The sequence below is a fragment of the Schistocerca gregaria genome, chromosome 8 (genome assembly GCF_023897955.1).
Source record: "Schistocerca gregaria isolate iqSchGreg1 chromosome 8, iqSchGreg1.2, whole genome shotgun sequence".
NCBI classification, from domain to species: Eukaryota; Metazoa; Arthropoda; class Insecta; order Orthoptera; family Acrididae; genus Schistocerca; species Schistocerca gregaria.
Window position 1 is genome coordinate 169,111,822 of NC_064927.1, and position 13,044 is coordinate 169,124,865.

The 13,044-nt window shown below is 40.7% G+C and overlaps 1 protein-coding gene across 2 annotated transcripts in view; it reads left to right on the forward strand.

Moving 5' to 3' along the window:
- LOC126284872 (fatty acid synthase-like) overlaps nt 1–13,044 on the forward strand; it is a 364,243-nt gene that overhangs the window by 129,314 nt on the left and 221,885 nt on the right. For both annotated transcript variants that reach the window (XM_049984111.1, XM_049984110.1), the window contains exon 14: nt 8,200–8,347. In XM_049984111.1, the coding sequence (XP_049840068.1) occupies nt 8,200–8,347 (148 nt within the window). The remainder of the gene's footprint in view (nt 1–8,199; nt 8,348–13,044) is intronic.

A 13,044-nucleotide genomic window follows, 5' to 3' on the forward strand; every position in this document is an offset into this window, starting at 1 on the left:
CTGTGGTGATTGGCAAGCTTTTGAAGCCAGTGGCTACTCCTTCAGGCAGAAGGGGCGAAGGGGAAGGAAGGAGAGTGAAGGAAAAGAATTGGAGAGGTCTAAAAAAAGGGGTAGATTTGAGGAATGTCACCCAGAACTGCGGGTCATGGAGACTTACCCTATGGGGGTAAACACTTATAATATTAACAACAGCAAACTATCTAATACAAAACTTTGACATATGGCACAATTAACTTTTCTGAAGATTTAGACAAAAGTTTCATAATTGTGCTGTACTTCTACTCTTTAGTATTTGTCTGACACATAGGAAATAAAACAATGCAAAATCCGGTATGTAACGTAAAAATATTATGAAAAGGACAGTTGCTACTCAACATATAGTGGTGATGCTGAGTCGCATATAGGCACAACAAAGCTCTGTCAGAAACTGAACCAACAGGACAACACACACACACACACACACATATGCAAACACAACTCACACACACATGGCCCCAGTCTCTGGCAGCTGAAGCCACACTGTAAGCAACACAACATGTTGGGAGAGGCAACCAGGTGGTGGGGGTAAGGAGGAGGCTGGGGCAGGGCAGGGATTGGATAGCAGGATAGGGGTGGGGGACAGTAATGTGCTGCTTGTGGAAGTGTGCAGGTACAAGTTGGAGAGCATGTAGGGCAGCGAGGTACAGTTGGGAGATTAGATAGAGGACGAGGGTAGTGGAAAATTAGAGAAGTAAAAAGACTGAGTGTGCTTTGGTGGTGTAGTGCTAGAATGAGAATGGAGAAGGTGTTAGGTGGGTAAGGACAGTGACTAACAAAGTTTTTGATGCCAGGAGGGTAATGGGAACAGAGGACATATTGCAGGGAGAGTTCCCACCTGTGCAGTTCTTAAAAACTGGTGTTAGTTGACAGATCCATATGACACAGGCTGTGAAGCAGTCATTAAATGAAGAACGTTGTTGTATAGGGTGGTGTGCTCAGCAATGGGGTAGTCCAGCTGGTTCTTGGCCACAATTTGTCAGTGGCCATTCATGCGGACAGACAGCTTCTTGATTGTCATGCCCACTTAGAATGCAGCACGGTGCTTGCAGCCTAGCTTGTAGATCACATGACTGGATTCCCAGGTAGTCCAGCCTTTGATGGTATAGATGATGTTTGTGACCAGATTGGAGTAGATAGTGGTGGGAGGACGTATGGGATAGGTCTTGCATCTATGTCTCTTTCAGTGATATGAGCCATGAGGCAAGCGGTTGGGGGCGGGACTTGTGTAGGAATGGATGAGGTTCGATGGGCGATGGAATACCACTGCGGGAGGGTTGAGAAGGTTAGTGGATAGGACATTTCTCATTTCAGGGCACAACAAGAGGTAGCCAAAAATCTGGTGGAGCATGTAATTCAATTGCTCCAGTCCTGAGTGGTACTGAGTCATGAGAGGGATCCTTCTCTGGCCAGACAATGGGACTTGGGAGGTTGTGTGTGACTGGAAAGACGTGGAATGGGAGATTTTCTTTTGTTCAAGGTTGGGAGGGGGGGGGGGGGGGCTACTTAAGTTCTGTGAAGCTCTCAGTGAGAGCCTCTGTGTATTTCAAGATGGGCTGCTTGTCACTACAGATGCGACAGCCATGGGCACCTAGGCTGTGTGGAAGGGTGTTCTTGGTATGGAATGGGTGATAGCTGTTGAAGTGGAGGTTTGCTGGTGGTAGGTAGATTTGAGATGAGCAGAAGTTCTGATATAGCCATTTTTGAGGTGGAAGTCAACATGAGGAAGGGGCTTGTTGGGTTGAGTAGGTCTAGGTGAAATGAATGGGGAAAAGGTGTTGAGGCTCTGGAGGAATGTGGATAGAGTGACCTTCCCCTCGATCCAGATCGCAAAGATGTCATCAGTGAATCTGAACCATGTGTGGGGTTTGGGATTCCAGGTATATAACAAGGTTTCCTCTGGATGGTTGATGAATAGGCTGTTGTAGGATGGCACCATACGGTGCCTGTAGCCATACCCGGGATTTGTTTGTAGATAATGCTTCCATAGGAGAGGTAATTGTGGGTGAGTACATAGTTGGTCATGGCGACAAGGAAGGAGGTTGTTGGTTTGGACTACATCAGGTATTGGGAAAGGTAGTGTTCGATGGTGGTAGGGCCATGGGCATTAGGGATGTTAGTGTAAAGGGAGGTTGTTTCAGCAGTGATGACCAGGGCACAATGTGGTAAAGGAACAGGAACTGTGGAGAGTCAGTGGAGGGAATGGTTGGTATCTTTTATATAGGAGGGTAGGTTGTGGGTAATAGCCTGAAGGTGTTGGTCTACAGCAGCAGAGATTCTCTCAGTAGGGACACAGTAACCAGCCACAATAGGGCATCGTGGGTGGTGGAGTGTATGGAGAAACTGGAGATCCTACTGGATTTCTGGAATGGGGTCACTGTAGCAGGGTTTGTAGATGGATGAATCTGACAGCTGACAGAATCCTTCTGCCAAGTAATCCTTGCAGTTCAAAACAACAGTGATGGGTCCTTTGTCAGCAGATAGGATTATAAGGCCAGGATCAGTTAGAGATGGTGGATTGCGGCCTTTCTGCAGATGTAAGGTTAATTTGTGTTTTGAGAGATTCGGGGAATGATGAGGCTAGGTTTGAGGTTAAGAAATTCTGGAAAGTTAACAGGAAGTGATTTGGGAGCAGTGGGGGTGGACCACAGTTGGATGGATGAGTTATCCGAGTCAGGCAGGGTTCAACATTGGTCTTTGGTTGAATCTGATTGGTAGGTTTAGTGGCAAAAAAGTATTTCCACTTTAGGGACTGGGAGAAGGAGATAAGGTCTTTAACAAGTTGTGCATGACTGAATTTGGGAGCTGGGCAAAAGGTGAGGCCTTTGGAGGGGACTGACACTTCTGCAGGTCTTAGGCTTTTGGAGGAAAGATTCATGAGTGTGTTTTGGGTCTGTTTATGTTCTGAATTGTGTATGATGGTGGGAGGGAGTTTTTAAGGGTGGACCATATACAGTAGGTCTGCATGACAGTATTTGTTATCTATGAAGGGACTGGGGGAGGTTTGGTGGTTGTAAAGGTTTTGGGTAGTGTTGGTCTAAGGCAGGATTAGGAAGTGAAGAGGGTTGAGAATTTATGAGGTAGCATTGTGCATGTTGCACTATCCCATGGAGGGCAAGAGTTTCAGTGTGTTTTATGGGATCCAGGAACTTGGAATTGTGTAGCAGGAGAGAATTGTTTGTATGGAAAGAAGGTATCGCAAGGAGGTTTGGGCCTGACTGATATTGCTTTGCAGGATTATGTTGGTGATGGATAAGAATTGGTGGAATCTAAACACATGGAGATCATTGTGGAAAGAAGGGTGATGGTGGGAGATGGGTAATTTGCTGGCAAGGCCATTTGGAGTGGGATTCCAAGATCCAAGCAACAATGCAGGGACAGTATGTGGGATGAGGTTCTGACTAGGTCATTTCCAAACTACCATAAGAATATATCCTACTGAGTAGTAGATCATGATGCATGACATGTGTGGCTTTTGAAAAGTCTAGAGGCAATTCATAATAGTTTCAGAAACTCAAATACTGCAGTTTCAGTGGATGTGTGTCTTCTAAAGTCTTTTAGTGAATATGGTGAACTGTGGATTTTTTATTCAGGAAATCTAATTATCTCACATACATTACTTTATGAGTAATTTTTGAGAATCTGTATAATACTGACAGTCATCTGAAGTTTGTTATGTTATATCTATCACTACTATAATTTCAGAGATCAAAGTGAGCATTGTTGTTGTTGTGGTCTTCAGTCCTGAGACTGGTTTGATGCAGCTCCCCATGCTACCCTATCCTGTACAAGCTCCTTCATCTCCCAGTACCTACTGCAACCTACATCCTTCCGAATCTGCTTAGTGTATTCATCTCTTGGTCTCCCTCTATGATTTTTACCCTCCACATTGCCCTCCAATGCTAAATTTGTGATCCCTTGAGGCCTCAGGACATGTCCTACCAACCGATCCCTTCTTCTAGTCAAGTAGTGCCACAAACATCTCTTCTCCCCAATCCCATTCAATACCTCCTCATTAGTTACGTGATCTACCCACCTAATCTTCAACATTCTTCTGTGGCACCACATTTCAAAAGCTTCTATTCTCTTCTTGTCCAAACTATTTATTGTCCATGTTTCACTTTCACACATGGCAACACTCCATACAAATACTTTCAGAAACGACTTCCTGACACTTAAATCTATACTCGATGTTAACAAACTTCTCTTCTCCAGTAACACTTTCCTTGCCATTGCCAGTCTACATTTTATATCCTCTCTGCTTCAACCATCATCAGTTATTTTGCTCCCCAAATAGCAAAACTCCTTTACTACTTTAAGTGTGGTGGTGGTGGTGGTGGTTAGTGTTTAACGTCCCGTCGACAACGAGGTCATTAGAGATGGAGCAGAAGCTCCGGTTAGGGAAGGATTGGGAAGGAAATTGGCCGTGCCCATTCAAAGGAACCATCCCGGCATTTGCCTGAAACGATTTAGGGAAATCACGAAAAACCTAAATCAGAATGGCCGGAGACAGGATTGAACCGTCGTCCTCCCGAATGCGAGTCCAGTGTGCTAACCATTTCCTAGTCTAATTCTCTCAGCATCACCCGTCTTAATTTGACTACATTCCATTATCCTCGTTTTGCTTTTGTTGATGTTCATCTTATATCCTCCTTTCAAGACACTGTCCATTCCGTTCAACTGCTCTTCCAAGTCCTTTGCTGTCTCTGACAGAATTACAATGTCATCAGTGAACCTCAAAGTTTTTATTTCTTCTCCCTGGATTTTAATACCTACTTCAAATTTTTCTTTTGTTTCCTTTACTGCTTGCTCAATATACAGATTGAATAACATCGGGGAGAGGCTACAACCCTGTCTCAGTCTCTTCCCAACCACTGCTTCCCTTTCATGCCCCTAGCCTCTTATAACTGCCATCTGGTTTCTGTACAAATTGTAAATACCCTTTCACTCCCTGTATTTTACCCCTGCCACCTTCAGAATTTGAAAGAGAGTATTCCAGTCAACATTGTCAAAAGCTTTCGCTAAGTCTACAAATGCTAGAAACTTAAGTTTGCCTTTCCTTAATCTAGCTTCTAAGATAAGTCATAGGGTCACTTGTTCCAATATTTCTGCAGATTCCAAACTGATCTTCCCCTAGGTCGGCTTCTACTAGTTTTTCCCTAAAGAATTCGCATTAGTATTTTGCAGCCATGACTTATTAAACTGATAGTTCGGTAATTTTCACATCTGTCAACACCTGCTTTCTTTGGGATTGGAATTATTATATTTTTCTTGAAGTCTGAGGGTATTTCGCCTGTCTCATACATCTTGCTCACCAGATGGTACAGTTTTGTCAGGACTGGCTCTCCCGAGGCCATTGGTAATTCTAATGGAATGTTGTCTACTCCCAGTGGTTTGTTTCGTCACAGGTCTTTCAGTGCTCTGTCAAACTTCATGCAGTATCATATCTCCCATTTCATCTTCATCTACATCCTCTTTCATTTCCATAATATTGTCCTCAAGTACATCGCCCTGGTATAGACCCTCTATATACTCCTTCCACCTTTCTGCTTTCCCTTCTTTGCTTAGAACTGGGTTTCCATCTGAGCTCTTAATATTCATACAAATGGTTCTCTTTTCTCCAAAGGTCTCTCTAATTTTCCTGTAGGCAGTATCTATCTTACCCCTAGTGAGATAAGCCTCTACATCCTTACATTTGTCCACTAGCCATCCCTGCTTAGCCATTTTGCACTTCCTGCCGATCTCATTTTTGAGACGTTTGTATTCCTTTTTCCTGCTTCATTTACTGCATTTTTATATTTTCTCCTTTCATCAATTCAATATTTCTTCTGTTACCCAAGGATTTCTACTAGCCCTCGTCTATTTACCTACTTGATCCTCTGCTACCTTCACTACTTCATCCCTCAGAGCTACCCATTCGTCTTCTATTGTATTTCTTTCCCACATTCCTGTAAATTGCTCCCTTACACTCTTCCTGAAACTCTGTACAACCTCTGGTTTAGTCAGTTTATCCATGTCCCATCTCCTTAAATTCCCACCTTTTTGCAATTTCTTCTGTTTTAATCTACAGTTCATAACCAATAGATTGTGGTCAGAGTCCACATCTGCCCCTGGAAATGTCCTACAATTTAAAACCTGGTTCCTAAATCTCTGTCTTACCATTATATAATCTATCTGATACATTTTAGTATCTCCAGGATATGAAGATGGACAGCAGCCTTTTCAGTAGTTGCAGGGGCAACAGTCTGGATGATTGACTGATCTGACCTTGTAACACTAACCAAAACGACCTTTCTTTTGTGGTACTGCAAATGGCAGAAAGCAAGGGGAAACTACAGCCGTAATTTTTCCCAAGGGCATGCAGATTTACTGTATGGTTAAATGATGATGGCGTCCTCTTGGGTAAAATATTCCAGAGGTAAAATAGTCTTCCATTCGGATCTCCAGGCGGGGACTACTCAGGAGGATGTCGTTATCAAGAGAAAGAAAACTGGCATTCTACGGATCAGAGCATGGAATGTCAGATCTCTTAATCGGACAGGTAGGTTAGAAAATTTAAAAAGGCAAATGGATAAGTTCAAGTTAGATATAGTGGGAATTAGTGAAGTTCAGTGGCAGGAGGAACTAGACTTCTAGTCAGGTGAATACAGGGTTATAAATACAAAATCAAATAGGGGTAATGCAGGAGTAGGTTTAATAATGAATAAAAAGGTAGGAATATGGGTAAGCTACTACAAACAGCATAGTGAATGTATTATAGTGGCCAAGATAGACACGAAGCCCATGCCTACTACAGTAGTACAAGCTGAGCATAGCTCGGGTCATAACTTTGTGTTATAAAGACTGCCCCCTGTGAGCTATCTGTCACTCTGAAATTGCACTCATTTTGTATGAGAACAATATTCAAACATCTTTCAACCAGCCCATTGAGTGATGCTGTTTTCTGTGCCAATTTACAGAATTATTTCGAAAGGAACATTAACAAATGTAACAGCTGCTGTCATGAAAGGTTGAGCCAATATGACTTCACTGACATAATTTCAAGCATGTTTTCATTAGGTTTTGCAGTTTGCTGTAATTCTGCTACAAATACGCCACATTTGTTGAATGAGAAAGTAATTTTGGAAACTCAAGATGAAGGAATTGCTCAAAAACACACCTCGCACTTGGGAAGATAGTTGTACTTTCAGTCAGAATTATTAAAAAACTTGTAATACTTAAAAGATTTTATTTAGTGTATATTAATCTTGAAGATACATTGATTACATATGTGCTGATAAAGCTTTTAAAAAAGGTGTAAATGGACTGTTTCCTACATCCAATATTCTTTTAAGTAGCTATTCTCCAAAATCGTTAAAAAAGTTCTCCACTCTCAATTTTTTTGACATCTCTAAAGTCTGCTCTTGTGGAAAATATTGTATGAATAATGACTGCAAGCGATGAATTTTTTTTTCTCACTATATTAGAATACTTGGGTTGGTTTACCATCTTGCTAGTAGCATTATTTACTTTTTGTGGTGTTACTGGATACAGAAACATAGTTTTTATTTATTTATAGGAATCAACAGCTTGAAAAGCTATTGTTTTTTATCAATTTTTGGGCTCCACTTGTTCATTAAATATTGTAGCAATCTGATGTGGATCCTCAATTTTTCCTGCAATCTGTATGTAAATGTGACATTATTTATTGGTGCTTACCAGTGTTACTGTTTATTACTTTCTGAATTGATTCTGTTTTATTCACTCTTATCCTAATATGCATATAATTTTTTAACTTTGTTATTGCTCTTATAACTTTAATGTATACTTCATATATCAGTGTGACTTGACTAGAAGAAGGGATCGGTTGGTAGGACATGTTTTGAGGCACCAAGGGATCACAAATTTAGCATTGGAGGGCAGCGTGGAGGGTAAAAATCGTAGAGGGAGACCGAGAGATGAGTACACTAAGCAGATTCAGAAGGATGTAGGTTGTAGTAGGTACTGGGAGATGAAGCAGCTTGCGCAGGATAGAGTAGCATGGAGAGCTGCATCAAACCAGTCTCAGGACTGAAGACAACAACAACAACAACATTCCTGAAATTAATTTTTCAATAAGCAGAAGAAAAATAATCTGTCTATTAGCTTTTGAAGTGAATCTTACTTCTGTAATTGTGTTCACAGATTGTACCTCTCTCATGTGGACTTGCATCTAACTGAACTGTATCCCAAAGTTCAGTATCCAGTAAGTCGAGGAACATCCATGATATCTCCATTCATCAAATGGGAACATTCAGAAGATTGGTATGTGGCATCTGGAAACAACACTTCTGTAAGGACACGTCATCTTCTTTATTTTAAAACTTAGAGCATATATAAGATGCAAGTTTATTGAATTGTTAATTTTTGCCATCATTCATAGATATTTTGTAATTAATATCATTGAAAGACCGTAGTAATGCTGCTATAAATATCTGAAGAGCGTTTGGTACATATGTATCCAATAGTGACTCTTTATTCAGGGTTATAAATATACACACAAAAAGAGAAGGTGAGGGGGGGGGGGGGGGGTAGTTTCAAGTTTACTTTCTTTGCATTTTTGTTTGCTTCATGTTGCTTACTGATTTTCAAGAATTGATTATAAGTGGTCAGCTAGGGCAAGAATCAGTAATAAATATAAAATCATCTCTCAGTTTATAAAGTGAATTTTAGCATGGGTATGTTAAGTCTTTAGTGCCTAAAATGCATTACAAAGTAAAAAGTTTTTGGGCAATTTCTTCCTCTTGAGCCTTCAAAATTTCTTGCTCGCTTAACAAATGTGATGTATTTGTAGCAGAATGGCAGCATGCTGCAAAATCTAATGGGCACATGCATGAAATTATGTCATATCAATCATATTGACTCTGCGTTTCCTGAAAATAGCTGTTATGTACACAAGTGTTTCGTCCAAAACAGTTCTCTAAAATTTCTTGCTCACTTACAAAATGTGATGTATTTGTAGCAGAATTGTAGCATATTCCAAAACCTAATGAGAAAATACATGAAATTATGTTATTGTGATCATATTGACTCTGCTATTCATGATAACAGCTATTATGCTCACAAATGTTTCTTTCGAAACAGTTCTAGATATTGAAAAAGGCAGAGAAATCTCTGTGGTGCAATGGATATTCTGGTAGTCATAACATTGTTCAGAATGCAATACATGCAGTCAGTGTGAGTTTTTAATGAATTAACTCACAAATTGTCAGAAGATTTTATTCTGCTAGCTCTTATTTCAGGAAAATGAATGTTTCATTTTGTGAATTTAAAAACCTTGTGTGACTGGTATAGAGTTTGGACAGAGTAATACTTATGATCATGATCAGTATGATATGATCAAACAGTTAGTATCCTCAGATGAGCCAGAATGGATAGTTAAAATACAAGTAATGGTGAAATAAATGTATCTTAAAACTGAATATAAAATATTAGCTTGTGCTAAAAATAGTTGTTCCATTTACTGTTACCTACAGTAAATAAATAACTAGTCTTATGGTTACAGTATTTATTGGCTATGAACCATTAATAGAACCTAAATCACCAGATTCTTGTACCTGGGACTTGTTAGTTAAAGTTCACAAGAAAATAAACAAATTTGAACAAACTGACACTTAAAGTTCCAGAAGTTCAGGCTCTATCTCCGGGTGCAGTCAATGACCCTTGATATACACAAGAACAACTTCAGAGTTTTCCATACAACGTAAAGGCCATGCTATCACAGAGATGTGGCAACAGTTCTCCCCTGTATTGCTCAAGTGCTCTAACAAGTGCATAATTACAGAGTGACAAGTACTGAACTACATGAAATAAAATCACTGTAACTTTTGAATGTTTTGTGTTTGTTCAAACTGCATGGTTGGCCATGGGGCATGATGGGAATTAGTGTGGTTTGTTTTAGCAAATGAAGCCAACTTTAAATTGGATGGGTTTCTCAATAAGCAAACCTGGTGCAATTGGGAGCCTGAGAATCCACATTTCACGATTGAGAAGTCTCTTCACCCTCAACAGGTGACTGTGTGGTGTTCAGTCACGGAATAATCGGTGCGATATTCCTTGATGGCATGGTGACTACCAAATGGTGTGTGGAGGTTTTGAAAGATGATTTATTTACATTATCAAAAGTGACCCTGATTTTTACAAGATATGGTTCATGCAAGTTGGAGCTGGCATGAGCCTCGATTGGCCACCATGTTCTCCAGATCTGAACACATGCTACTCCTTTTTGTGGGGCTATATTAAAGACAAGTTGTACAGTAATAACCCCAAAACCATTGCTGAGCCGAAAATAGCCATTCCGGAGGTCATCGACAAGGTAATATTGTACATGCCATAATCTAAATCTGAATATCTGTTGTGATGTTGTACATGTTGAATAAAGTGTGTGCATGCTGTAGTTTGTAACTAATTTACTTTTTTTCATATAGTTCAGTAGCTGTCACCCTGTATATTAAAAATATAATTGTTTCTGTGTTGTGGTACATAAAAAAGATATGATGGTAATATAATGATGTTTAATTTTGAACCGGAAACTCTTCACAAAAGAATATGAGAAATATTCTAAAATTGAAAGGTAAGCTGGCTGGAATTGCCTATTGAATTCTAACCATTCCCATGCCAGGCTATGTGGCTGTATCAAGACTTTCAACTTGTCACATGTTTGCACTCAGGATGGAATCAGCTTTCGCTTTCTGAACACACACATGGCAGGCTATAATGTTGTTTTAAGCCTTTTGACTGTTTATGTGTCTGCACTGCAGGGCTACCAGGAACTCTGTCATCTATTGGTTGGTCATTTCTGCTTCAACATTCCATTCATGCAGACATGTACACCAGTAAGAAATTGGACATGCTACTTTTATATGACTAATGTCAAAGAATTGTTCTTACAACAATAAGGCTGTTGTCACTGTACATCCTTCCAGGCACTTACATGAATTATTAGGTCACTAATGTAGACAGACAGCTTCAATGTCAAACAGAGTTTGAGGATGAAGACTGCACCTGACACAGCACGTGAAGAACCTGTTTTGTTTATGACACTTATCAGTCTGCGTGGTGACATGAGACGTATCACCAAGGAATGTGGAATCAGCTTGATGAGTGTTGTTCACATCCTGTATCAACTTAAATTACCCCTTATCATCTGTCACTACATCAGGCACTCAGAGGACATGATTTCAAACATCATATAGAATTTTAACAATGTAAGTAAAAGATAGATTGCTATTTACAATAAAGATGACACATTAAGTTTCAGACAGACACAACTAAAAGACACATACATATGAGCTTTTGGCCACAGCCTTCATCAGAAGAAGAAAGAGAAATGCACACACATTCATTCATGCAAGTATGCGTAACTCATGCACACGTGACAGCCATCTCTCGTGACTTGGACCAGAATGCAGCTGTAATGTGGAATGAAAGCAGCAATCTAGAGGGGACGGGGAAGGCAAAGGGATGGTAGTGCATGAATAGGGGGAGAGGAGAGCAGCACTGTCTGGTGGAGTGCGCGGGGACTAGACTGCCTACAGGCACAGTCTCAGGAGGCTGTTTGGCGCGCAACTAAAAAGGATAAGGGGGGGGGGGGGGGAGAGGGGGAACGGAGCAAAAAAGGAGAGGAGTGGGGAAAGATGCGAGGATGCACGAGCAGAGGGCGGCATGGAAAGAGAGTTGGAGACAAGAAAAGAGAGGAGGTGAAAGGACAAAGGGGGTGGAAACTGCTGGATGGAGTGTTGCTCTGCAGTGCCTGGGAAACAACACGTCATTTTTCCAACACATGTCATATACCAACAAAGCAATGTTAGTTCATGTAGCATGCATTACAGGGCAGCAGAAAATCCATGCTGGTTTTTGTCAGGTGCAATACTAACAACAGTGGAATCTAAATGTATGGTATGACATTCTTGGAAATTCTATTGTGGGACCATTATTCACCTCAGGGGTGCTAAATGGGAATAGATATGCACATTTTCATACAAACAGTCTACCTGTTCTTCTAACAAAGAGATAGGGGGGCTGGCCAGTACTTATCTCAGCTCAGTACAGCTGATAGATACACAAAAAACAACCGAAAATTTACGTTCCTAGCTTTCGGAAAAAATGTTCCTTCATCAGGGAGGAGAGAGGGGAAAGAAAGGGAAGAAGGGAAAGTGGATTTAGTTACTCACAACCCAGGTTATGAAGCAACAGGGAAAGGAAAACAGGGAGGGAAGCAAGGATGGAGGCATGGTTGTCAGAGGGAAGCTCTAAATCCACTTTCCCTTCTTCCCTTTCTTTCCCCTCTCTCCTCCCTGATGAAGGAACATTTATTCAGAAAGCTAGGAACGTAAATTTTCGGTTGTTTTTTGTGTATCTATCAGCTGTACTGAGCTGAGATAAGTACTGGCCAGCCCCCCTATCTCTTTGTTAGTATTTGTTTCACATCTTTATATGAGATTTTCCATTAATTATTTAGATTACCTGTTCTTCTAGAAGAGATACCATTGGATAAGTGACAGTGTATGTGATTCCAACAGAATAGCTTCCCAGAATAGTGTTCCTGTGGTGCAATGCAAGTACTGAATGAAATGTTTCTTGCCTACTGATCATTGACATTCAATTTGCAATGCAAATGCTGAATGATAAGTTTTCTGACTGACATAGTGTCTCTATATGTGAGGATGGATATGTGTTGTGTGTGTGTGTGCGCGCGAGTGTATACCTGTCCCTTTTTCCCCCTAAGGTAAGTCTTTCCGCTCCCGGGATTGGAATGACTCCTTACCCTCTCTCTTAAAACCCACATCCTTTCATCTTTCCCTCTCCTTCCCTCTTTCCTGACGAAGCAGCCGCCGGTTGCAAAAGCTCAAATTCTGTGTGTGTGTTTGTGTTTGTCTTGAATTAGTGTGCCATTTTCTTTCTTTGTAGCTTCACAAGCAGGACTACTTTTCTTTTGTTAATCTATCATTTTCTTTCTTTGCAATTAACATTTCAGTTTTCAATGCCTCA